General features: G+C 42.5%; 1 protein-coding gene and 1 long non-coding RNA gene across 5 annotated transcripts in view; one reads left to right on the plus strand and one right to left on the minus strand.

The window, feature by feature from the left end:
- The first annotated feature begins 4,593 nt into the window (after positions 1-4,593).
- The window catches only part of SH2D4B (SH2 domain containing 4B), an 80,795-nt gene continuing 57,681 nt past the window's right edge, over positions 4,594-27,707 (plus strand). For 2 of the 4 annotated variants that reach the window (XM_081861252.1, XM_081861257.1), the window contains exon 1: positions 9,681-11,188. In XM_081861252.1, coding sequence (XP_081717378.1) covers positions 11,002-11,188 — 187 coding nt within the window. In that variant the 5' untranslated portion in view covers positions 9,681-11,001. Of the gene's footprint in view, positions 4,727-5,783; positions 6,009-9,680; positions 11,189-27,707 lie in introns of those variants that run through there. The other 2 variants (XM_081861253.1, XM_081861256.1) reach the window with 2 other exon arrangements.
- LOC309341665 lies at positions 9,309-10,715 on the minus strand. The gene is made up of 2 exons (XR_014156514.1): positions 10,615-10,715; positions 9,309-9,684 (listed from the first exon to the last, which is right to left on the minus strand). It is a non-coding gene; the product is annotated as an uncharacterized lncRNA (long non-coding RNA).

Raw genomic sequence — 27,707 nt, forward strand, 5'->3', positions numbered from 1 at the left:
GCAGTGGAAAAGGTGGAGCAGGGCTAGGATCTTAAACTGGTGTCAGAGGGGAGGAGACTCAGACGGGACTTCGCCGATCTAGGGGTTAAGACGTAGGGCTGCACACTGTGGCTTTGAAATGGAAACTGAACTTCAATAAAGACTTTTATACATTACCACAGCCTAGCGTTGGTCCTCTGTGAGCTGGGACCTAGAGGCAGCTTTGACACATATACAAACAAAAGCAAAAAAAGGCGAAAGAAAAAAGAAAAAATGATTAAAAAAAATATACAAGTTTCAAAATAACTTCATTTCTTTATCTTGTGCCTTAGACCTCCTCATACCTCCCTTTTTTGTATTCCAATTTAATCATTATTTCAGCAAATTCTTCCCATATTTGTAAAAAATAATAATATTTATCTTAACAATCTATTTCAAATTTATCAATATTACCTTTAACTTTATCTTTACTTTCAAAACCATATACCTTTAATTTTAGACTTTAAATTATATTTGTACTTATTATCTTCAAATCTTTCTACTAAAGCCAATTATTTCCTTTCCGCCACAATCTATTATTTCCCAAATATTACTCAAAAATAACCAAATATATAATAAACAGGTTCTCTTCTAGTTTAACCCATCGTCCCTTTCTTCCTGGTTTTGGGTTGCATCCGTCCTTTCTTCCTTTTAATCTTAATTTTCAATCCGGTGTTCTAATGTCTGAGGCTCTCAAGTCACTTCCATGCCACCTCTGCAGATTTTCTTGCTCCTGGTTGTGGTGCAACGCTTTCTTGTCCCTTGTTGAAGTCTTTCGTACTTTCTTCCCCTTCTTCTTGGGGAGTGGATCTCTGGGAAGTTCCATACAGTCATAGTCTCCATTTTCATTTGTCAAGTTGTTCCATTCCCCCCAGTTCCACTTCCCATTGTTAAATTTATAATCCAAACAGTAGTTGCTCCAAAAGTACTTGTTCTCTTGTTTCACAGTCCCACTAGAGCTAAGAGTCCCCTTAACTCCAGAAGTTTGCAGACACCCTTTGGATTCAACGACGTTAGGTCTCTCACTTTGCAACTTTTGAGGTATAATAGCAATCTCTTCCATCTCCCACTGCCCTTGGATTTGCTTTAAGTCAGTTTCCTGGGTCAATTGTTGTAAGGTTTCACTCTCTTCTTCTCCTGCCAATCCATACTTTCTAGCTACAGCAGTCATGGCATCCAGTTTCTCATCTACCAAATTCATATCTTCCTGCAGCTGCTGCAGCATAGCATCCACTTTAAGAAGGGCAGCAAGAAAAACTTCCTTCCTGCTCATTTTTAGTCAAGGTCAGATATCTGGTCTCACGCTGATTTCCACGGCTGTTATGTCTCTTTGTGAACTGCAACAAAGAAAGTAACAAACTCCCTCTAGAGGGCAAAACTTCTGTTAACCTCCATCTTTAAAATGTATCAAACAAAGGAGAATTTACTTTCAATTTTCCAATACTTTGTTTCCTTGCAACAAGCACAAGCAGAAAGCGACATTAAAGTCTATTTGTTTCTCTTTTGTTTCTATCTGTCCAAGTCCGTTTCCTTCAAAGGATCTGTCCTGACGTCCCGTCCCCAGGTTGGGGGCAATGGAAATTTATTCCTTTACTTTCTATCTGCAGGATTAGATAGTCAAAGTTCTTTTACCCCCTTTCCTCCTGCCGTCAAGGGGGTTTTAATGGTCATAAGTGCCAGAAATTTCAATCTTTAAATCAAATTCAAGGCTAATTAGTTTGTACGATCTTTGCTTCAGTCTGTTTACAAAAAGCGGGAGGCAGACTTCCTTTTTTTTATACCTTCCCGCTTCGTGCCTAATTAAAAAAAAAAAAATTCCCTTAGTCCAATCCTCCGTTTTTACTCACGGGTACTTGTTTAGAGTCCAAATGTCATCAGGAAAAAGTCAGCGCTCTCCGTCGATGGCTGTGCGGCTTCCCTCCATGGAAGTAGCAGTCGGTTCGATTGCACCACGCTGCTCACCCCACTTCGCTCCGGAGCCCCAAAAAGGGGTTTCCCGGTGAGTAGGGGAGGCGCTCTTGGTGCTCCGCCGAACCCCACATCCCCAGGCTTCTCTGCCTGGGGTTTCTAGCAGGTCCCCACCTTTGCCGTGGTGAGAAGACCTGGTTTCCATGGAGCCCGTTCCTCCGGTCGGAGGAACTCCACCATTCGACGATGGCGCCAACCCGGAAGTCCCTAAGTCCATTAATTTCAAGGGGTTTACACTGAGTAAAACTGAGTTGAATGCCACTCTATATACACCAGCACTGCTGATACCATTTTGCCCACCTGGCTTTCTAAAGCCAATCTGTTTATCTAGTAGGTGGGTAATTCTTTGCTAGAGAGAGCACTGAGAAAAATTGCTCAGAGCATTTTATTGTTTCAAATAGTGATGCATTTAGAAGTACATACCTCCTCAAGGTTAGCGGTGGCTTGGAAGCTACATAAGGATGGTAGAAATCCAAAATATACACTGTGGAGTATTTTTCTTTGGACTACACTGTTTATATAAATTGAGTGCATCTATTTAAATAGAGTTTTCTTGTTTAAATCAAAAGTTCTCAGGTACATTCCTCACCACCCATGTTATTTTATTTATTAAATCTATATACCGCTGCTTCATCCAAGGGTGTTTTACAATTGCTGCTGCTGATACTGCAACTGATGCCACTGATAAATTGGGTAGAGGGCTGGTGGGCCACTCTAGAAATTCTTGAAGGCCATTTCCCTACCCCTGATGTAGGGTGCAGAATTTAAACCAATCTGAGACCAAACTGGCATAATTAGCACTAGTTAAGTCAGAACTACTCACCCACTTCTCTGTTCATTTTTGTTTCTCAGAATTCTGATTAGAATAGTTGCTCACTGTCAGTAAATATTTGAATTGAATTACCCTATAGTCCATGCATAAGCAAACTCAGCCCTCCAGATGTTTTGAGACTACATTTCCCATCATCCCTGACCACAGATCCTGTTAGCTAGGGATGATGGGAGTTGTAGTCCCAAAACATCTGGAGGGCCGAGTTTGCCTATGCCTGCTTTAGTCAGTATTGTGATGACATCACCCTTTCTGTATGATATGTGATTGGTTCTACCATGTGATTTTTTTTAAAAAAAATATTTACTCATCCTCAGTGATTTCCTGTTTGCAGGCTTCCCATTGGCATGTGATTCACCCCTGTCAGAACAGGATATGTCAGTGTGATAACATAATGACATCCATCTGGTATCTAGTACCTGAGTGACTTGTACACCCCATGATAAACATAGAACCTAATGAAAACTGTTGCCTAAAAATGACACCAAGAGGTATCAATTCAAACATTGACAATTTCAGAAGGTTTGACAAAGGTTTCAGCCCACCCACCCACCATCTGCAAAAAGAGCAAGCCTTAAGAAGGAAAACCTCTGAAAATCCTGAATTCTGAAAATTCAGTACCATAGCTAGGATAACTGCCTAATTCCCTAAAATGGCAAAATACTACAATATGTGGGTTACAATTTTAATACAGATTACTAATTGTAAGTACAGTAGTGGTAGTAATTCCAGGCCAATTAATCCAGAATGAAATGTCATGATCATGTATATGTCATGTACTTGGTCTAGGATTAAGATTTTTATTTCTTCTAGCCTAACATCCTCTCTATTTAAGAAGGTCTCCCCTCCATCTTCCTTTCCACATATGCAGTACCTGACTGTTTTTATATAAATGTCACAGCCGAGGTGGGCTTTGGTTATGTCATAAACTCTGAATAAAATTCTTTTTGTGCTGCTTCAGCATTCTTGCGTTTTAGCCAGAGAGCTGTTTAGTTTAGAGAAAGGAAGTTATGTGAAAATATAAAATCAAGGTGAGCGAATAAGGTAGATTACCAGTGAAAGCAGTGTTTCTTAACCTTTTATTGGCTCACAGGAACCTTTGAAAATCTGATGAAAGCTATGGACCCCAGAAACCCCCCCCATACAATTTTCAAAGCAATGGGAAGGAAATAGAATACATCTGTCTGTCTGTCGGTCTATCTATATCTCAAGGTTAAAGGCAACTGAACATGAGATACTAACCTTTTGCTGGGTGAATGATCTGGAGATGTGAGGATAAAACTACATTGGCAACTCAAGTACCTTGCCAAGTAAGGAGTTGTGATAAAAGTCAGCACAATCAATTGGTTAGGGCATTGACCCGATGTCTAGAAGTGTCATCTTGTATAAGTTATTTTCCCTAAGCATCAGTTGTGCTCATCTGTAAAATGGGAATTGAGGTGTTCTTCTTCATGGGCTTGTTATGAAAAGCAAATAAAAAAATAATGCTATATTTTTATCCTACTTTTCAGACAATGACAGCCTCTCAAAATGACTCTCATCAATTGAAAGAGAGAAGGGTACTGCCATAAGGGTTATATAAAGAGACACAAAGGAAGAGAAGAGGTAGAGGAGAGTGGTCAGTCCTTCAAGGGCAGAACAAAATGGTGAGCTACGTGGGAGTTAATGTCCAGTTGCATCCAGGCTCAATTTCCCTCGTGATGTTCTTGCTTGAAGAGCAGTTGGTGCTGTTCCAGAGGTGTTCAACTGGCAGTTGGAGTCAAGTGTTCTTGGAAGGACAAGGAGGGGGGCTCTTGGAATCAAGACAGCTCCTCCCAATGAATGGGGCCAGGTTGATCTCTCATTTGCCATGATATTTGTAAGCCGGATGGCAGGAGGAGACTTCCAAGGATTTCTTGGCTCAAGGCAAAGGTCAGAGTATGCTATCTTCAAAGCTGCTGCTGCTGCTGCTGCTTCTTCTTCTTCTTCTTCTTCTTCTTCTTCTTCTTCTTCTTCTTCTTCTTCTTCTTCTCTACAGAAGTCTGTGTCACCAACAAATAAACCACTTGAAAGTTCACAGTAGGTAGAATCTGCCTGCAATTCTACAATGGCTCCCAGGTGACCTTTAGTGAGGGGTCAGAAGCCACTTGGTCGGTGGGGTGAAGCCACATCAATAATCTCCAGGCAGCAACATCACTAGCACTTAGGAGAGGGGTGAGACAGCAGCAACAATGGAGCTGTGTGGGCCCCCCATTGGGAGCACTGGATTGGAACTACCAGTCTGCCCATGCAACCCCAACTTGGCCACCATCTTCCCCTTTCCTCTCCCAGTAAGTGGCAGTGACACTGCTGCTGAGTGGCTACTGCTTTGGCTGTGCCCCATTGGGCAAGCTGTCCCTGCTGAGGGTCACCAATACATTGGGTTGAATCCAGACTAATTTAGTTGCACTGAGATTCCATGGATTTCAAAGCACAAGTCATAACTAGGTTGTCCTGTTGCATCTAACTTAGTCTAGATCTGGCCCATTGACTTTTGGATGACCTGGAGAATATATTGGCTAGGTATATATTTTGTGTCTTGGAGATGCTAACCCCCCACCCCTATGCTTGAAGATCCTGTAACATAAATCTTCTCCAATGACATTTACAAGCTTTACTATCTAAGGCTGCCTAGTGGCTTCTTGCTTGATAAGAGTGAGCTGACACACATACCTTCAGTTGCTATGTTACACCAACTTTCACTTGAGACAGCTGCACTTGGCTATGCAACTATGCTGTGTCCAGCTTGAAGGTTGTGTTGTTCACCTATATGCAAAAGATCTGCTTAATAATAATAATACTAGTAATTCATTACAAAAGCACAATGAGTTTAGAGGATTTATACAGGCTTCTCTAACATTTGACATAAATAGACATAAATAAATAGACATAAATAGTGCACCTGTACACTATTTCCTGAATTCAATAGGTAATTCTTGTATATTTACAGAGTCCCAAGAGCGTAGCCTTCTGTCTGTGAAAGTGGTATATAAACAGCTGGTCCGATGAAACTTCATGTGCTATGCAGTGATAGCAACCACGCGAAGAGTAATACATTCTGAACTTTTGCTCTAGAAAACAACAATTCTGCTCTTATTTGAAGAAAGAGGAATTATAAGGCAAAGGCCTAGACACCAAGTTTACCAAATGCTGAGTGACAACATTAAAACAGCAGGTAACAAGAGACCTTTAAGTCAAAGATTTGGCTGGCTATTTCAAATCAATATGTGAGCTTCATCTTTCATCTCTTCTACAGATCCCTAGGCTTGTGCAGGTCTCTTTTCTGCCCCCACTCTCTTTCAGCTTTCCTTCTTTCCTCTGAAATTATTTTCCAGTTGTGTGTGTGCTTAGTTAATTTCAGACTCTGCATTTAATAGTCTTGGAGGGACGCCCCCTCCTGCTGTGTGGTAGGTCAGTCCTGCCATGTTTGGTGGCCCCATCCTATTCATTCTACCCCAACCAATTGCCCTGACAGCAGCTCTGTAGATCTTCCTTTTGATTTTCGAATCTAGACTGCTGCAATTTTGCAGACCACTCTCTTTCCCTAGATACCTCTGCTTCTTCTGTTGATTCTTCCTGCCTTGCTTTTCTGTAGGATCAAGCTGTCCAGGCAATGATAGCTGGATACACTTCTGCCTACTTTTCCAACCTGTGACATTAGGATAGCTCATCCAATCCCTATCAGAGGCTTCCCTACTGTAACCACCACAACTAACATAAAAGCATTCTGTTGAATTCATCTCAGACAAGCATGTACCATTAAAAAAAAAAAAAAAAATCAAAGGGAGAGGGGTGGGGCAAGAAGGGAAGATGTTTCTTTCTTTTGCCTTCTCTCTTTACACCCCTCCAATTCCTGTCAATGGGAACAACCCATGGAGCTCCCCTGTTCAAGGAAGTCATCACCAGTCTCAAGCAGAGAGGTTGTTGTGAGTCTCCCCAAATTCCACTCCACTCAATTGAGTTGATGTGCAAGAGGAGCCAACAGGGACTTTGCTGCCCACAAGCAAACTGGAACAAGGTGTAAGGAAATAGGCATGCATGTATGTTTGCAAATAAAAAGAAGAAAATACTCCACCAGTGGGTGTCTTCATGCTGCCAGTGAGCATTAGAAGCATCTACAGAAGTCTAGTGTTCCAAACATGGGAAGTAATAGTATTGTTCTGTTCTGCCTTGGTCAGACCACACCTGAAGTACTGTGTCCAGTTCTGGCTTCCATGATTTAAGAAGGACATTGAGAAGCTGGAACATGTGCAGAGGAGGGTGACTAAGATGCTCAAGGATCTGCAAACCAAACCCTATGAGGAACGGTTGAAGGAGCTGGGTATGTTTAGCCTGGAAAATAGGTGACTGAGGAGATATCTGAAGTATCTGAAGGGTGTCACATAGGAGATGGAGCAAGCTTGTTTTCTTCTCTAGATAGTAGGGACCAGACCCATGGCTTTGCATTACAAAATAGGAGATTAAACACCAGGAAGAACTTTCTGACAGTAAAAGCTGTTGACAGTGGCATGGACTCCTTCAAGAAGTAGTGGAGTCTCCTTCCTTGGAGGTTTTTAAGCAGAAGTTGGATGGCCATCTGCCATGGATGCTTTAGTTGAGATTCTTGCATTACAGGTCTCTTCCAGTTCTACAATTCTATGATTCTAGGAAATGTACCAAAATGCCTATAATAATGTGTATTCTAGGAAAAATCCATTTTAGAAATGCGTAATTTGAGAGAAATTTTGTTTAGAAATGTATATTTTGTCAGCCAATGTAAATATAAATTTTCATGAGTTTTTGGTTTTTTTAAAAGAAAATAACAGATTAAAGCAGAAATGGAATAGGACAGAATTACAAATGAACACCCGTGAACCTGACAGAGAGTGATCCACTCATTCCGATGCTGAACTGCTCTGACAATTAACACAAAGCGTTTTTGGTGGTGTAAACTGTTGAGGGACGCGGGTGGTGCTGTGGGAAAAACCTCAGCGCCTAGGACTTGCTGATCATCAGGTCAGCAGTTTGAATCCCCGCGGCGGGGTGTGCTCCCGTTGCTCAGTCCCAGCGCCTGCCAACCTAGCAGTTCGAAAGCACCCCTGGGTGCAAGTAGATAAATAGGGACCGCTTACTAGCGGGAAGGTAAACGATGTTTCCGTGTGCTGCGCTGGTGCTGGCTCGCCAGATGCAGCTTGTCACGCTGGCCACGTGACCCGGAAGTGTCTGCGGACAGCGCTGGCGCTCGGCCTCTTAAGTGAGATGGGCGCACAACCCTAGAGTCGGACACGAATGGCCCGTACGGGCAGGGGTACCTTTACCTTTTTAAACTGACTGTTGAGTTTTGCCAAGGAAGCTTTTGCCAAAAAGAAACAAGAAAGACTTTGACCAGAATAATCATTTAGAGAATTTTGCCCTTTTCTGTTACCTTGAATCATGATCAGTAAATGTCCACCTCTTAAAACAAACAAATTGTTTGATTTACATCATTCTCACTGACGTTGGGAAAAAGATATGCGAGAAGCTTGGAAACCTTCCATTATGGGGGATAGTTCTATCAGCAGCTACCAGCTATGATAGTTAAATGGACCCTCCAAGTCCAGCAGCAATATATGCGTATGAATGCCGAGTTGGGGGAACAAAGAACAGAGGGGAAATTCTTTCCACAATGTCTTATGTTGCCTATGCAAAAAGTCACACACAAAATATTTCACCAAGGGCAACTGTAATACAAAGGGTAGTGATGTGATAGCAAAATGAAATACAGTGGTACCTCTGGTTACGTACCTAATTCGTTCCGGAGGTCTGTTCTTAACCTGAAACTGTTCTTAACCTGAAGCACCACTTTAGCTAATGGGGCCTCCCGCTGCCGCCGCGCCACCGCCACACAATTTCTGTTCTCATCCTGAAGCAAAGTTCTTGACCCGAGCTACTATTTCTGGATTAGCGGAGTCTGTAATCCGAAGCGTATGTAACCTGAAGCATATGTAACCCGAGGTACCACTGTATTTTTGTGTGAATTTGCATTTTGTTATTATATCACTGCTCTGTGTATTGTGTTGCCTATGGCAGATATTTTGGTCAGTTTATGGGTGGAAATAGCTGCACTTCGCAGTTTTCTTTAGCTGAAAATGGAGCAGAGGTTTTTAGGTCACATTCATGTCATACATGTAGAGCACGAAGCTTCACCCAAAAATCCTGGGAACTGTAATTGCTGGGAATTGCAGCTCTGTAAGGGTAAACTACAGCTCCCAGGATTCTTTGGGGGTATTCATGTGCTTTGGATGTATGATGTGGATTTGACTGTAGATGGAAGTTGGATTACAACCGAGACTTGCAACAAAATGTTGTATTCTTGCCTTCTAAGAGAAATGTTCCTATTCTGGGTACTAGCTAGCCAGCTAAGTCCTCCTCCGGGGTAATATAAACTATAAGGGGCTCCAAAACATCCATTTGCCTCTCATCCCCAACTTTCTGTGGCTACTCAGCATGCTTGGTATTCATCAGGCTGTTTTTTAATGGTTCTTTTAGGTTTTATTTTGAAAAGCCTTTTTTTATACGACTCGGTTCTCTCGAGTATGACGATACCTTCCTTAGAGGCACTGGAATTGTTCCAGTCTAAATGCTACGATGCGGTTAAGGTGTCACTCCACCTAAGACAGGCATAGAGGAATCCGATACAAGTTGGCCAAGGATGTGACTCTCAGCTGATGAAGATCTGAAGTCAGAAAGCTAATGTTAAGGTCATGTAGCCTTTTGAATTAATGGTTCTCTTGATGTTCCAGAGAGACTGCCCCCTTAGCATCCTGCTTGACCTTTTGCTCTAATCCAGCAGGACTCTTACATTCTGATGATCCAAAAAATAGTTATCTTTTCTAAAAAGCAAGGAAAAAAAAGAGTAGATGTCTTACAAAACTATTTTGGTGATATCTGAATAATTCAAAGAAGCCTGAGCATCTTGTTAGACTATTAACATCTCCATGGCCTTTTGGTGGCCTGAGTTCAACTGGTTGGCAGTTTTGTTATGCATTTAGCTGTTTCAAATGGGATTTTAACAGAATTTTACCATCGTCTATTATGCTTTAAAATCTATTATTACACATCTTAGACCTTAGAGGCTGGACGGGGCTATGATTAGTTGCATATAAATTATTGTAATAGAAACCCCGAGGAGCTAACAATAGTATTTCACGGAGGGCAGGAAAATGCCAGTAAACAGCAAAAGGTCACCATTTGCTTAAAAAGCAATCTCGTCTCTATCTTCCCACCGCAGAATGGAAAACGCACCGATGGCAAGAGGGTTAACGCAGTGTGCTTGAACTGCCAAGGCCAGACTTTGGCTTAATTAATATTAATTAGCTGCCTTGCAAGTTTTCCTCCTGACAGCTTTGGGCTGCTCTTCCATTCCTTTCTGCAAGTTTGAGAGAGGGGAAAAACCCCTTAAAAAACTTTTTAATCCGTTAGTGCTGAATCACCATGTCTGTTGGCAGTAAGTAAGCATGACCCTAGACAGAGCCAGGTGGTGGCGTGTGCTCCAGCGACCAGGGAGAGTAAGCAGCGATACAGATAATGTGTAAACGTGTGTTGCCTTTTATCAGAAGGGATCAGTTCCCAAAAGGCGCTGGAATGACATAGATATCGCCGGTGTAGTTGTTACTTTTCACCATGACAGCATAGATTTAAAAATAAACCCTGAGGCACAAATCCCCAGCACTACATCAAGGGGAACACACCACCGTGGGAATGAGAAGCAAGAAACATGGGACACCGTGCCATAATCGGATCAGTTTTGTAAAATACTGAACTGTTTCCAGGTATTTAAGTGGCAGCTGTCAGGAGTTATCTTCTTTCCCCTTTTGGGGAGCCTTTGAATACCATCCAAGTGGCTCATCCTTGTTTGTACGCCTTCGCCCTGCCAATCTCCTGTTCCATCTCTCTGCCCCCCCCATTGGACACCTGTTGATAGGTGACACAAGCTATTATTATTGTGGCGATTAACGGAAAGCGATCGGAGCATGAAAGAGAATCCAATCCCTCTCAGGAAGGGCCAGCACTTTCATTTCAAGTTGTTTTTGAGGAAGTGCTAAAGGCGTTCAGTCGGCTGGACTGGACAGGGTATTTTTCCTTCGGTTTTGAATTTTGTCTTTTCCACCTGGCCACTGCACACACGTTGCTTTCTTGACCGGATTGCCATGCTGCAGCAAATTTTGCGGGATATGTACATCGATCCGGAGCTACTGGCCGAACTGAATGAAGAACAGAAGCATGTCCTCTTCTACAAGATGAGGGAAGAGCAGGTCAGGCGATGGAGGGAGAGAGAGGAAGATACGCAGGAGGGAGAGGCGGTTGTGCTGCAAAGGACAGCGAGACTCAAGCAGAGTAAGATTTGACAGCTTTTCTGATCACCAGTCATTTCTGTGGGGAGTTGAATGTCTCAATGTCTGTGTATTCCTCATATTGTCTGCTCTGGCAGTTGCCCTGTGAAGGAAATCTCAAGAAGATGGAAACTGAGACCTCACCCAGGCAACTGCCAGGTGTGTTGGTCTTGAACCTAAGCATTCCAAGTTCAGGCCTAGAACTCTGCCCAATGAGTCACAATGGCTCCAGTGCAGAATACGGTAGTTGCAGTTCAGTCACATTGAAATGAAGGGGGATTAAGTCAGCTCTCAATTTTTTCTCCTCTATGGATTAAGCACGACTCTTTGTTTCTCTTTATGCGTAGAGATTTGTGCCTTTCAATTTGCACACCTAATCCATAGACTCATTGTTTCTGTATAATGCTTAACAGTGTGTAAAACTAGCAGACCAGAAATGTAGGGCCTACTGGCACCACCAGTCCCCCTACTGGGGGGTGAATGGGCTAGAGTGGGGTGGTGAGCAATACCCTCCCTCTCTAAATTGTCCTCTGAATGCCTCATGAGGACATGATTATACATTAATTCAGGCATAGGTAAACTCGGTCCTTCAGATGTTTTGGGACTACCATCATCCCTAGCTAACAGGACCAGTGGTCAGAGATGATGGGAATTGTAGTCTCAAAACATCTTGAGGGCCAAGTTTGCCTATGCCTGCATTATTTCACGGCACACCCTCCAAGTGTCCCTATTTTCCAGGGACAGTCCTGGATTTACAGAAGCTGTCCCAGTTTCTGATTTGATGCTGAATGTCCCACTTTTCCTTAGGGCATCCCTATTTTCCTTGGAGAAATGTTGGGCAGTATGGAGTTATTCGGCCCCTGAGTCAAGGAGATACAAGCTTTTGAAGACATCTGAGGGCAGCCCTGTATGGGGAAGTTTTTTTAAAAATATATATATATTAAAAAACATGTTTAATGCTTCTATATAAGTTGGAAGCCTCCCAGAGTAGCTGGGGGAACCCAGTCAGACGAGTGGCGTATAAAGAAAAAAATTATTATTATGGAATAGGACGTTCCTGTTGTCATTGGAGAAATGTTGTAGGGTATGTCACAGTGGCTGGGGAAACCCACCCAGATGGGCGGGGCATTACTAATAATAATAATTGCAAATGGAACCCATCCCAGAAAAGCCAGTACCTCAGCAGAGAAATGGCACCCTGGGATGTCTTTCTTAGCTATTTATTGTTTATATTCTTTGAATGTGTCCCATTTTCATTTCGTATTTATTTTTGTACCTGTTTTGTTTTTGTTTGTATGTAGGTATGTGTGTGTTTTTCTTTTCTTTTTCTTTTCTTGTCTTTATTTTTGCCAGATGTATGTACGCTTTGACTTTGTTTTGTATTTGCATAATAAATCAATAACAACAACTATATAGTTTTTCCTGTAAACAAAGCAAAGACTATGAAATAATTGTGTGCTATAGTCATCTAGGGTCAGAAGCATAGACACACGTCAGTCAGAGGTGTTTTGCGGGCACAGCATATGAAGTGCCCAAAATGGCCCATTCACACTGGGACTGAAAGACTTTATAATCTCTGATTCGCTTGTCTAAGTCCCACTGTTTTAAAATATAGTGTGAAGGGTATCTCTTCGGGAGACCTTCAAGAGCATTCTTGCATTCTTGCAGTTCCCTCCCATGTGCAAATAAAAGCCTGTTCAGTTTGATTGATCTGTCATTTGTTGGGAGTAGGGGGTTCAGAATGCAGCTCAGCTCTGTGCGCCAAAACAACATTAAGAGGATGAAGATTGTCTTGTGCAGAAGATGAACATAATGCACACTAACACCGAAAAATGTAACTGCAACATTTTTATATAGTAATTTGTCACAGTGTTGACAGCTGCATTTCCATATATAAATTATACATTAAACCTATTCTGCTTTTTAGTGCACAGAATTGTTTTCCGGGTAATTAATTTTCTGGTTTACAAAGAATGATGAAAAAGAGGAGAAAATGATCACAGGAAACTTTATACTGTCTTTCTATCTCTGCATGCATGCGTCTCACCTATGCTCAATGTTTTATGACACTTTGCTCCTTCCAAATGACTTGCCCATGTCTTTAGCTGCAGCTTTTTTTGTGTGTGTGGTGGAATTGGGGCAGAGTGACTGGCAAAAGTTGTTTCCATCCTTCATAAAAGAGAAGGACAATGTTTTTCACCTTAAATGGGAACAAAGGCAGCCTGATCAATTCTGAACTGAGTTGGAGTACAATGGAGACCAAGGTTATGCCAGTAGGCTAAGCTGAAAAACTTACATGGGTGACTTTGAACTGGCACTGCAGCTTGCATGGTGAGAAGGAGTCTCACAGCCCTGTGTTCCACAGAAAGCCCTATGCCAGCCAGTGTGCTGTAGTGGTTAGAGTGTTGGGATTCAGAGTGGGGAGATGGAGACCCTGGCTCAAGCTGTGTAACTCTCACTTGGTGACTAACTTACCTTTGTTGTGAGGGTGAAAAGGGGGCTGGAGAGAACTTTGTACACCCCTCAAGGATGAGCTGTGGAAATATAAAGATAATTAAAAATACTTCAAATTACCTAGAGTTTTAGGAATGTCACAGGGCTGGTGCACGTTTTTCAATGCTTTCTGGCCGCAGCTTGAGCTATTGTAGCTTAAACACCCCAGACAAAACTTTGGGCTCATATGCCTAGAAAGCATGGGTTCAAATGGCTTTGCCGATTCCCTCCAGAAAACCCGCTCCTTGGCACTAAATCAGAACAAGCGTCAAGCTGCAGAGAACCTGATTGCCATTTGTTCCGATTCAGCGCTAAAGATCCGGTTTCCATGAGGGAAAGCAACAGGGCAAACGGAGGTGTCGCTAAGCCCTTTGATTCTCACTTGCCTCCTAGGGCTTCTCTATGTCTAGAGTCATACAATCCTAGAAATGTACAGTTGGAAGGGACCACAAGGGTCATCTAGCCCACCCCCTTGCCATGCGCAAATCTTTTGGCCCAACATGGGGCTTGAACCCACAACCCTGAGATTAAGTCTCAGGCTCTACCGATGGAGCTATCCAGCACCTGGCATCCAGATTTCAGTCCCTTTCAGAAACACGTATTTGCCTTGCTCCCGGTCTTGGAACCCTGTGATTGTGCTAGGGATCTCTAATAAGGCTGAGAATGAGTTTTTGTCCCAGGTAAGTCTTGAACCAGGAGCTTCCATATCTTGCTTTCTTAAAGCATCATTCAATGCTTCTTTAGTGAGAAGTAGGACCTACAATGCTTAGGTGGATATATATCTCTAACTGAGTGTGCCAGGGATTGCAACCCTAGCCTGTACATTATACCATGTGAATCTGAAATTTTTAATCGCATATATTCTCTCGCCCTCTGAAAGGAGGATTCTTACTTCAAATGGAGAGGAAATACTTTACTGCAAAATTTCACTAGAAAGGTCTTTCCATAGAAGGAGGCAGGTCTCTCTATGCCCTATGATATTGTGGTGTTTCTTCAGCACATACCTCTCATCTCAGATCATAAGTTTGGGAAATACATATTTAGCCATTTTCCATTTTAAGCCTTCATTAATACGCATACATTTGCATTTCAGTGTGAATTAAATCAACTATACTTAGCCCCACACCTGAAATTACATGATGTCAAGTTGTGGGTCAGGTGAACATGGCTTGGCAAAAATGGCCTCACAGGGCAAATTAGGATCAATTTGTCTGGTGGCCAGAGGTTCATACAGTACCTACCCTAGGTTAATCCAGAGGCTTAATCTGGCCTGTCAGTCACAGGGGCTGAAGCTCACACACGATTCCCTTCTGTGTCTGTAGAAGGGTCTGAGACCTGCATAACCTTAGTCCCAGCCTTGAACCCGGAGGTTCTCCATTCAAGCCCCAAAGTCTTTCATAACAGGTTACCTTAGTAGGGCTGGTAGTTAGGCACTTGTGTAGAAACAGGATTATTTTTTCTGCCTAATGCTGGGCTCCCTTGTTGCGCATAAATCTTGCTTCTTTTACTTAAGAGCTAAACGATTAAACAAGACTTGTAGTAACAGATGTGCCTTAGCTTGGGCTCCTGCCTCCATCAGCTCTTTGCATAGCTGTCAGGATAGTTTTAGATGTTATGAATGGGAGCTTGGTTTCGATCATAACAGCAAAACCAACTTCAACAGATTCTAAGTAAACTGGAAAACCATCCCTGCCCTTTGGATATACTTAAAAAGTGTGTGTTAATGTCTGCAGACTGGTTAAACCATACAGAAATGGAGTAGGAAATCTCTTTCACAAGTGAGTACCTTGGGCTCAAGAGAGCTTAAAATTATTTTCTTTCTTTTTCTCTTTCTCCCAGCACACAGTTAAGTGTATCTTGGAGCACAATATGGGAGTTACTCTTCAACATGATCTTGCAAAACTGTGTCACTTTTCCATTTACTCAGAGTAGGAGGCTAGAATAAATCTCTGCTTCCAAAGACCTCCACTTTAGGGCACCCACAAAGGGGAATTCTCCATTACCCCTCCATGGGGCCTCCCCGACAAAAATGAGAAGAACCAGTTCAGCAGGTGTCTATACCCTGTGATCAAAGGTTGCTGAGAGAAAAAGTAGGATCAATAGGGCCATATCATTTTCCCTTAGTGATTTTTAAGTGAAGATCATTGATCAAAGCCACAGGTGCAGCCTCTGTGCTGTTCCCAGCATGCAGGCTGAACTAGTAGCACCTGCTTCTCAGCCACATACCTACCATACATAGAATCATAGAGTTGGAAGGGACCCTGAGGATCATCTAGTCCAACCCCCTGCAATGCAGGAATATGCAGCTGTCCCGTACGGGAATCGAACCTGCAACCTTGGTGTTATCAGCACCACGCTCTAACCAACTGAGCTATCTGGGACACGAAACAACTACTCTAAAATCACTGAGCGTGAGCCTTTCACCAAGGTTCCTTATATGCCATTTGATTGCTACTGACTTGGGGGCTTGTCCTAAAATAGCAAAATCCAGATAATAGCCTGAATATGCCATTTATTAACCACCCACGTCTTTTGTCAACAAAGCATTTGTGTTAATCAATTATGGATAATGCCTTCCTTCATCAATTATAGAATGACAAATCTGCAGGTATTTTTTTCTTCTTCTTTTAAAAAAATCTGACCCTGAATGGTGAGAAGACTGCCTTCCAGGATGATCAAAGCACCTTTACTGATGAGGGGAAAAACCTGCTGTTCTGGAAAATTCAACAGCATCTGGCTCTGTCCCTTTTGATTATGCAGAAGGTGGAGCCTGTCTAAGAGACTATCTTTCAACCGTACAACTTTTCCACTACGGTCACGGTGGCATCATTTTCAAACAATGTTTCCATTGAAATATTTTGCCTTAGGAGCAACTTACAATTCCAACGTTTTTCCAGTAAAAATAAGAAAATCATAACGAAAAGCAGGACCTTCAAAGATCAAATCAGAAACCAGGACAGCTTCGGTAGATCCAGGACTGTCCCTGGAAAATAGGGACACTTGGAGGGTCTGCAACTGTTGTTGTTGTTTTAAATACTTAGAGCAAGTTTTTGAGTCTTTGGCAGTGAGTGGTGGTGGGAGAAAGCAATATTACATTATTAGGCTGGGTATTTTCTTAATGTTTCAGTGCTATCTATTAAAACAGAGGACCAAGAAGTTAATGCAGGCATATGGCTATCATTCTGTGCCTGCATTAATTTGGAGTTAATGACATTGATTAGACTCTGTAAATCAGTGAGGCCAACACACTGTAGTGCCATTTCATACATTATTTCGGAACCTATTGCCAAACATGCTGATGGCATGCATGTCTATTATCTGCAATATTTGCTGGGAAATGCTTGTAAGCAGGACCCAGGCCCTTAATGGGGCACTGCTTGCAGGGATTTTGCCAGAAAAGGCCATGATTTATACATGTGTGAGCTGAACCATTCATCAATAATGCTGTGTGTACTTTGTACTCAGAAATAGGTTCCCCAACAGGGAAAATAAAAATGAATTGGCCCTAAGATATGCCTTTTAAAATACAAGTCACCTAGCAACCCTAACTCCCAAAGTTCCAGAGGCTCTAATTGGATGATTTTGCAAGTATTCATAAATGATTCCTATTGAAAGAATTTTTTTTTACAGGCTTTAATGAACTAGAGGCTAGGCAAGAGTTATCAGCCAGTTTTATAAGAATAGGAAAGACATTTTGAATCATGAGTGAAAACTGACTGAATTTTCAGCAAGGATGAATGAGAAAACCATATATGATTTCTCACTAGTATAACTGGGATGGGTACAACCTGAACAAGGTGCAAAATTGGCAATAAATATTACATTATCAACACTGAAGTAAAATAATGGTCAGTTGTGCAATGTTTACAGGATGGAAAGACAGGTATCATTATGGTTGGTGAGGGTAGCAGACCAGATGGAATGGCACCATTGCAACTTCTGATTGACTCTATAACTGGACCTTAAAACCATAAAGTGTGTCCTGCTACTGAAATAAGAAACTATAGGTGGTGATGAGAACATCAGACATTCAGCACTGGAAGCATTAACTAACAGATTTTGTGCCTTCACAGAGGAAATACCTCATCTGTAACAGTGGATGGTATGGTGGAGCTAACCTGCTCACCTGATCTCTGTGTCTGGCTGAGTTGCTGCAGCATACTGGGATGGGGAGCAATGCAGTGGTGAGGTTGGCATGGTGCAAATGCACCAGCAGATCCAATCTGGTGCTCCTGCCAGTGTGTTTGCACCACACTGACCTGCCTGCTATGCTCCTTCCCCTCCCTTTCCCAGCATGATGCAGGAACTGAAAGATTATACCTGAAAGACCGTCTCCACCTCCATCGTTCAGCCCGGACACTGAGGTCTAGTGCCAAGGGCCTTCTGGAGGTTCCCTCACTGCGAGAAGTGAAGTTACAGGGAACCAGGCGCCTGCCCTGTGGAATGCCCTCCCATCACATGTCAAGGAAATAAACAACTTTTAGAAGACAGCTGATCAAAGGTCACATGAGCAGCATAGCCTTACCATGCCAGTTGCAGCTGCTCAGCAGTGAGAATGTGTCATCTCAGCAGCAACACTCATGAACTTGGTTTATGGTAGAGGGCATATAAGTGGCTAGCAGGGGCACCGCTGCCTCTCATAGCAGCAGGGAGGATGAAGGCTTGTTTCACAGCACTCAGATAAGGAGGGACCATTTTTGCCTATGGTGTCTCGGCTTGAGCTTAATGGAGAGTGAGAGCTTTTAAAATTCAAAGCTGCCCATCAACTCTTTGCATTTGTGGCAACTGAAAATGGAGAACAGCACATACAGTTCTTAACAATACTGTATGCACAGAACCAGTGCATGTGGGAAGCATGGGGGAAGATAATAAATAAGCTACAGTGAGAAAACAGAGACATGGAAACAAGGCAAAAATGGGACAAAGCTAGTGTGGCTATCAATGGCCTAAGCAGGTATCGTGAATATTACCTATATCTAAGCCCAGAAATGTCGATGAAGAGCTCAAATATGCTCTTATCATGTGCTCCAATGCAGCTTTTATAAGGGCATTATTAGCCCATTGATTATGAAACTGAATAGTATTTATCCTGCAGATCTGACAAATCCATATCAGAACGTGTGACAATTCATCAACAGTGAGCATTGATAAAAAATGTAAGTGGTAGTTAATTTCATTGCCCATCCCCTGTGCTAAACCATTCAGTACATTAGGATGCACTAGGCTTCAAAATACGTGGTGGGAGAGAAGGAGGGAGGGAGGGAGAGAAAACAAGCCTTCAAAAGCTTGTCTCAAAAACTACAAAGAAGAATGATTAGGTCTATGGTGGATCACTGAATGCTGATGGAGCATATTTGAAATGTGCAGAACAGCTGCAGCAGAATATAGCAGAAAGGAAACAAATAAGTATGAAATCTTTTAAGCAGCAAGGATGAGAACACAACTTTCTAAATGTAAGGTCAGGTGATTTGTTTGTTTCAAATAACCTGTCCTGAGCTCTGGGGATGCATGACCTAAGGGTTCAATAAACAAGCAGTTCAAATAAACATACAATAGCCAAATAACGCTTTGACTTAAGGAAAGTGATGAAAATGTGTTATTTTTAACAGATGATGCGTGTCCCACATCTCTGCAATTGCGTGTCTCAAGCTTCCCTCCTGAATTCTTTTGGTAGCTAAGGAGGAAAAGGAAAGTACTAAGCTTTATTTGAGGAACTTACTATATTTCTCTTAGGAGGACCCCAACTGCTTCTTCTCTCAAGGGACTCTACACTGGGACAGGACAGCTTCCTCTTGCTTTACCAGGGGGTAGCTCAGGGTCTTTGTGACATCAGCAGCTACTGCACAAATCTCCACTGCCAGGTCAAATCTAAATTTCAGAGGAGATTGGTTCAATGGCAGCTAATGTCACAAAGTCAGCTCTTTTCTTCCAGCATGGCTACAGAGGTGGACTACAGCTGAAAAGTATGAGGAGGAGGCAAAGGCTGCAGGAAATCTGAGCTTCAGCTGCAGAGGAAGCAGTGGACAGAGTCCAAATGGACAGCGAGAGGCAAAGAAAGTTGGGTCAAAGCCAGCTGGAAAGGGATGTAGCCAGGTATAGCCAACCACTTGATGGTCCTTCCAACCACCCAATGGGCCTCCAGCTTGTTAAGAACCTTGGTTGCCATGGCAGCCAAAACAGAATCCTGTGCTTCTGAATGAGAGTCTAGGATTGAAATTGAAACTGAAATACTTTATTGTCACTTGTACAACTTGTATACAGTGAGATTACATGAGCACCCCCCACTCAGCTCTCTTAGTCTTAATTCCCCTCGTTTACTGACGCACACCCACCAAACCCAAAAGTCACTTGCCCTGTTGTTATCTTTTCATTCAACAGCCTAACAGCATGGATAGAAGCTGTTCTTTACCCTGTTGGTGTGACTAATCATGCTTCTATATCTTCTGCCTGAGGGCAGGAGATCAAGAAAGTGCCGGCCAGGGTGTGAATCATCCCTGAGAAATTTCCTCACTCTCCTGAGGCAACGTTCTTCTGCTATTTCATCCAGCGGATTTACAGGACACCACCACCCTCTGCAGGCACTTCCTATCAGATGGTGTCAAACCAGCGTACCACACCGTGATGCAGTATGGAAGGACACTTTCTATTGTTGACCGGTAGAAGGAGATAATCAAATGTTGATTGACATCCTTCTTCCACAATACTCTGAGGAGATGGAGTGTCTGTTGGGCTTTCTTAACCACCTGGGTTGTATTTATTTTCCAAGTAAGGTCTTCACTGAGATAAACTCCTAGTAATTTAAAGGAAGAGACTCTCTCCACACAGCCCTCCCTGATGTACAGCGGGGCTAGTTCTCCTCTCTTTTTCTGAAAGTCCAACACCATCTCCTTTGTCTTGCTGATATTAAGGTGCAAGTTGTTCCCTGTAGATATTTTTTGGACCTCCCCTCTATACGCTGATTCGTTCCCACCTGTTATTAAACCCATTATGGTGGTGTCATCTGCAAACTTAATAAACTTAATAATAATAATAAACTTAATAATATGGGGAGAGCCATAGCTGTGGATGAACACCACACAAGACAAAATGGTAGAAATCGGGACTGTGCCACAGCAGGTTTTTGTCTTATATTTTTGAATTCTTCCCCATATTAACCAACCGTCCACATGAAACAAACTAGGACCTTAGGAAGACAAGTTTAGTGCAGTCCAGTTTCTATTATACTAGTTTACTGTATCTAGGGAACTTTAGTTGTGAGGAACATGTGATAGAAACAAAGGGATTAAACAGGAAATTGTAGTCAGCAGCAAGCAGGATTTGGAAGTACCTTAATGTTACTAAGGTTCCAAGGCAATGATCCACTAAAATGATAATTTAATTAGCAATTAATCTGCCACACAATAGAGTGACTGAAGTACCTGAATATTTCGTTCGGCTGAGTGTGCTGCAACCCTTGTCTAACTAATGGTATTTCTCTGAGATTTGATATCCAATTGGGTTTGCAATGGACTTTCCACACAAAAATGAATCAATTTCAAAAGGCTGTGGAGATGGCAAACAATGGGGAATTGTCAAGGATGCCATAATTGCTAAAAACAATGATAAATGAGCCTGCATGCAATGAGCTGATTCTAGCAATATCCCATCAACTGCAGCCCCAGTTATTTTAAATGGCTTTTAATTAGCAGCATGAATGCAAATGACTTGAGGCCTCAAATGAGAGATGGAGATCTTTCTGTACCTGCCTGACTTCTGCTGGGGCTGCAGACAGATTTTCTTACATATGTTCTTAGGTTTGTTAAAAATGGGTGAATATAATATTGGTATGCGGCATCTTAATTATGGTAGCCATTATCAATGGATCCCCAAAACTGTATTACAGGTTATCACAGGGAATCTTGGAGCCAGGTTCTTAGGTGCCAAGGGACTCTGAAGGTTTATCCAGACTTGCCATTGCTCCATTGAGGAAACCCACTCTTTACCATTGAACTGGAGTAAAACATTGATTGGGTTTTCTCTGGATTGATGTTTGCTCCAATTTATAGTTACAGAGTGGGTTTTCTGGGGGAAAGCAGGGTGGGACAAGGGGAAAACTGCCCTCACACCTGCTTTTTTTCAAGGACAAGGGCAATTATGGATGAGCCCTCAGATTGCTGATCAGACAAGCAGACCTGATGGGGTTTGGGTGTCCTGGATTTGGGATGGAAAAAGTTGGCACGTACGCTGATCTTCCGTCACAAAAGGAAGGAGGAGAGCAACATGTCAGTGGCTCAGAAGGGAAACTCTCAGATCTCTTCCATTCCAAAGCTCTCTTTTTCTGTCACCGATGGATAAAAGTGAGTAGATGGTGATAATGAAAACTCTGAGAAAGTGTGAAAAGTACCTTCAATTAATCACAGGGGCCCATAAATGGGGATGCTAACTTAGTTATTTTTTTTGGGGGGGTAGCACTCCCCATGAATGATGCTGCAGGCAAGCATTATTGCCATGAAATTGTTTTTTATTTAGTTCATAGTTTTGCAGGTCAGAGGGTCTTCTTCATAAAATTCTTACTGCCTGGTGTATTGTGGAAGGTTCTTCTTCTGCTTCCCCTCCCCTCTTAATGTTCTGAAACTTCTTTTTTCTTTTAGTTTTGTTGGCCTTTTGCGAGCATGAGGCTGGGAACAGCCACTCCAGACCATGGCATATATTAGACTGGCAGTGCAGTTCATTGGAGACTAATGATTCTTATAGGCCAGAGTCCTAAGCTCCGTATTGCTCTCTAAGGCCTTGTTTCCTGAGTTCATTGCTGTGAAGTTCAGCCAGAAGTGGTTTCTATTTATCTGTCATAGAAGGCACTAGAAAAGGACAAGCAAATATTATGGTTCTAGTGCTAGCGCTGCTTGTGTTTACGAGCAATAGTGAGTATACATTTTCAATGTTATATTAGTCACAGCCTCCTGCCTCCTGGAAGGCTGCCATTGTAGTCACTGGCACTGCAAAAAGAGAATGTGCTGTGTACTTACCAGACGGATGCAGCCTAGAATGATATGCGTTGGGGATGTAATCCGAACAATTCTTAGGGATGCTGGTTTGCTTAGCACAGGTGAAGCCAAAAGGCCAGATATGAGTGAACTCTCCAAAATAGCCTCAGATGGACTTGTTACCTATCTGTCCTGCCCCCCACTGCTCCACATATCAGGGGAAATAGGATATTTTCCAGTCAATCGGAGGGTACCAGGCTGCCTCCAGATGACCTATTTATTGAGATTTATCTTAACTTGTTTTTAGAGAGATTCCTAGCCTGAATTTCATTATTCAGGGAACAGTGACACTCTGGGTGGAAAAGAAATGTTCCTGCTTATAAAAGTGATGCCCGTTCTTGGATCTAAGGCAAAGGAAGAAAACTGTTCCAGCTCTTGAGTTTGTGTTTGCTGCAGTGCTACATTCTCAGTTAGAAAGACCTCTATTTAAGTCCCGATGTGCATGCTCTGTACAGAAGAGTGCTCTGCAGAAGGCCAGCAGTCACATGCATACAAGTGGGCAAGGGCAGATCTGCTATGAAACTAAGAAAGCTCAGACCCTGCACATGCCCATATTTTCCAGGGACAGTCCTGGATTTACAGAAAGCTGTCCCAAAGTTTGAGAGTCAGTAGCACAAATGTTGTATAGGTGTGGTGATCTGTCTTCAACAGGCCCATTGAAGAAGATAACAGTGGTTACCCAGACTTTGTTGCTGGTTGCGAAGGGGCCACCATGACAGTTCAAGCTTCAAGGCCCCCCAAATGTAGGTCCGCCTTGCATGTGGCTGAGAAACATCCAACTCTGCCCGTCTAAACTTATTTCTCATGTAGGAAGCCATCAAAATTAAGGGCTTATGGCACGTCAGAGGTTTTCAACCTTTTTGGGTCCACGGCTCCCTTGCCCAAGTACATCCTTTCTGTGGCACCCCTGTGGGGTTCAGGAGCCCAGTTATGACATCCTTTGCCTGCTGACATGGCAGTCCCTTACCACTTTTCAAATATCCTCCCTTGTGGGGTGTTCCCTCAGCCTCCTCTCCCCTCTTCTTGGGAGTCCTCTGGGCAACCACTGCTGGCACCCCTGGTCTCTGACCTGCTCCCCTGCCCCAAAGAGAGGTGCCTTCACACACTGCTCCACAGGGGGTTAGAAAGGACCCCCTGGCTCTGAGGGTATCAGAGGATGGAGGGAAGGAAAGAGGGACAGAGGCCAGTGTTGCCTGCAGTGCCCCAGACAATCATTCAAGGCACCCCAGGGTGCCACGGCACACTGGTTGAAAACCACTGGTTTGTTGATACAGTGATACTTCGGGTTACAGACGCTTCAGGTTACAGACTCCTCTAACCCAGAAATAGTACTTCAGGTTAAGAACTTTGCTTCAGGATGAGAACAAAAATTGCCCAGCGGTAGCGGGAGGCCCCATTAGCTAAAGTGGTACCTCAGGATAAGAACAGTTTCAGGTTAAGAACGGACCTCCAGAACGAATTAAGTTCTTAACCCAAGGTACCACTGTAGTTGCTGTACACTCATCTGCTATAGTAATGGGGAGAAGGAGAGACTAAAGACCTTGCTTAGCCATAAGCAATGTTTTACATAGTGTCCATTAACACAAGAGAATGAACTGCGAATTGAAGTGTTGCCTCCCACCATCCATCATTCACATCACAGTAGTGAATAATGAGAATAAAACGTCCACAAACTCTTATTTGATAGGAGCCTTGCTGTTGATGTGTGCCGATGCAAAACAGCCATTTCCCAGAGGTACATCAGGATAATTTTACCTCAGCATTTGTTCATAAAACAAGTGCAGCTCACGACAGTCTGTTTTATTTATTATTTTAAACAATTTATATACTGCTTACCTACCATCGCCTCGACTGTGTGGCTGAATTCAGGATCCTAGAGAACATAACCAAGCATTAAAGTTCACCTTACTTTAAATGTAAGTGTCCCATATTTCAGATTCCTTTTGTCTTTTATTGGTGTGCATGATGCAGGGATATATGAAAGTACCTCAATCTGCTCCATCAAAATTTTTTATTCTGATTTTAAATTATTGGAATCTATACCAACTGGGACCAAAGGGTGGGTTATAAATGTTTCTATTTTTAAAAAGTACCACATAACTTCATTAGGCCCAATACAGTATATATCTAGCATAAATGTATGTTGTTGATTCATCATAATGTTGGACACTGTCTTCCAAATGTGCTAGATTTGCACAATCATATGCCTTGTACTTCTTCAAAATTTTGTTTCATGAAAAGCCAACATTTATGTGGGTGAAAATGTGTTAGATTGTAGGCAGTGCTATTTTTTCCTAGAAAAAGAGGCACCAGAACGCACCATAGAACCCCCCTTGTTCTCTTTTAATGGCAATGGCGCCCACCTGAGATGTGCTAGAACCGAGTTCCGGCAAGTTCTGGCTGAAAAAAAGCCTTAGTTGTAGGGTATGTACAATAATGCTTCCCTATTGCCTGTGTACAAGCATACGCTTCAAAAACCTTTTCCAGTTTGAGGAGTGTTGTTATGCCTCCTCTCTTCATGGCTGATGGAATATTCCTGGGATTACTTTAATTATTCTAGGTCTAAATGCAACATTCTCACACAAATAAATACATCTGAATTCATTCCTTTGATTAACAAGGTTAAAACAGTTTTTGATTTTCTGCTCATTGCATTCTTAAATCACTTGGTTCTAACATATCTAAAACCGCTCACAAGCTATTCTTCGGGATACAGGTTTGTTGTTATGACATACTGTTTCCTGTATATGAAAACATTATACGCCATGTCCATGTGGAGTTTTAAAAATTGGTTTCCACAAAAAAGTGCACTGTTGTCACTGTCTTTGCCCTATTGTTCCTGCCTTTAGGGAGATACATAAACAACTTTGTTTATACTTTGCTGACTTGTGAATTTCTCCCATTTTTTTGATGTTATATTTATACTGCTTCTGCTTCTTGACACTTTACTGTATGAACCCCTCTACTTGGTTCCTGGTAGGGGTGTGCATGAACTTCATTTACTTCCTGAATTATGAGGCAGATAGGAGTGATATGGACGAGGTTTCCACATGCCTGAGTTGGAGTGCACTGTTTAACAAGATTTTTTGAGTCAGATAAGGGGCTCCCTAAAGCCCTAAGTTACTCTGTGAAGTTAGGTGCCCCCCACAGCATTTTCAAAGCTATCGCTGCGTTAAAATAAAATGAAATACAGTGAAAGCAAAATGAAGCTGATAGCAAAACATCCTGAACTTAAGTGGTGGAAAGATGCAGGGAATCTTTTGTCTAGGCTTTAATCACAGTTAATTATCCCATGGCACTCGAACCACGGTAATTTGTGGGAGAGATGTTGAGCAAAATATTTAAAAGTGTTTGTTTTTCATACTGATCTATTCTGTTTTTTCCTACCATCACCCTTTCATGTCTCTCTCCCTGGGAGAAGTGGCTATATCCCCCAAAATCCCAGGGGGAGAGCAGAAGTCCACTGTACCAACAAACTTTGTGGTAACAAGGTCTTTTCTGGGTGCCAGGTAGGTGGGTAATATTTTCCCCACTTCAGAATTTCTTTGGGATCTATACTAATTACTTCAGTATCCTGGTCACCCTATGATTTCTATTGTAACCACCCCCTAAAAAGTATGTTCTCGAAGAAGAATCACTGCACTCATAATTCTGAAATTTGACAGGCTTCATCCTTTCAACAGGGCTGCTCATGCCTCCATTTCTGGCAGAAAACAAGATACAGGTATCAAAAATAATAACAATTAAAGATCAAACTTCAAAGGTTTCTTGCACAAAACTCCTGGAATGACCGCTCCCCGCTTAAAATGGGGGGGGGGGTGCCCTTTGCGGGGACGCGCGCAGCCCCTAGATCTGGAGCGGCTCCAACAGCATAGGCTTGGCTTTGCCTTCCCTCAGGTGGGATACCTGGAGGTCTCCGCCTATCTCAGTCAGTTGTCCAATCCCACCTGGGGGAAGTGTTGCCAAGGAGACCAGGCCAGGTAGGGGGAGGGATTACCTGCCCACACAATGGAGGGAGGATCTTACCTGGATTTGGCAGGCTTAATCCACTCTGGAGGGGCTTGTATGCCTGCGATTTTATTCACTTCTGTGAAAAAGTCTGTGTGTGGGGAGTTTTAGTCATTGTTTTGATTCCCCAGTATAAGTGAATGTGGCCGGGGAGAGTTTTGTTTTAAACAGATCTAATTTGGTCCCAAACAGGAAGGCACCAAACAGCTCTCAAACTGTCTCAAGCACCCTGATCTACAAATACAAACACAAATCAATTTTTGTGGGCATTGCACGCCCCTAGTTATTGATACGGTTTCAAACAGTTATTAGACAATATTTCCCCATGATTCCCCTCCCTCTCACACACATTTCTTCCCCCACACCTAAACATTATTTTCAGTCAATCTGCTTTGGGACTTTTATCATTTTTCTCTGGCTTGATTTAAATTGAACAACTTTCTCTTCACTGCCTTTTTGTATATGTATGGAATCATCCCTTCATGTTTTATTTATACAATTATATTAACTTTTTGATTTGGTAGCTGTTCTGTTTCTTCAAAGTAGGAGCTGCTATCAACTACCCCAGGCCCACCAGCCACCCTGCTTTTTATGAGATTTCTGTTTAATTTCCCCATAATTTTTCTTTTTTTCATTCAGTTCTGACCATTCAGTGGCTGCTGGTGACATTTTCACTTCATAGGGCCGCAACTTTTAATCTTGCTGTTTCCATCAAAATAGAACTTGTGTCGCACTTATTTAGGAAAGTGTGCCATTACACATGTGCAGTGCCATTGTCTCACGCTCTCTAAATAAAATAAAATCAATTAATTTCTGCACATATCTCGACAAGGAAGCAGTTTCCATTTAAGAGACCTAAGTATGTTTTTCCGACAAGATTGACTCCATAATGTTAATGACCAGAGCTGTGGGAACTTCTGGGATCATTTGAGGTTTATATTATATATTCATATCACATGATTCCTGCTCAGGAACTCAAAACATAACTTTAACTTCTAA

The sequence above is a fragment of the Podarcis erhardii genome (genome assembly GCF_964252035.2).
Source record: "Podarcis erhardii genome assembly, chromosome: 5".
Classification (NCBI taxonomy): domain Eukaryota; kingdom Metazoa; phylum Chordata; class Lepidosauria; order Squamata; family Lacertidae; genus Podarcis; species Podarcis erhardii.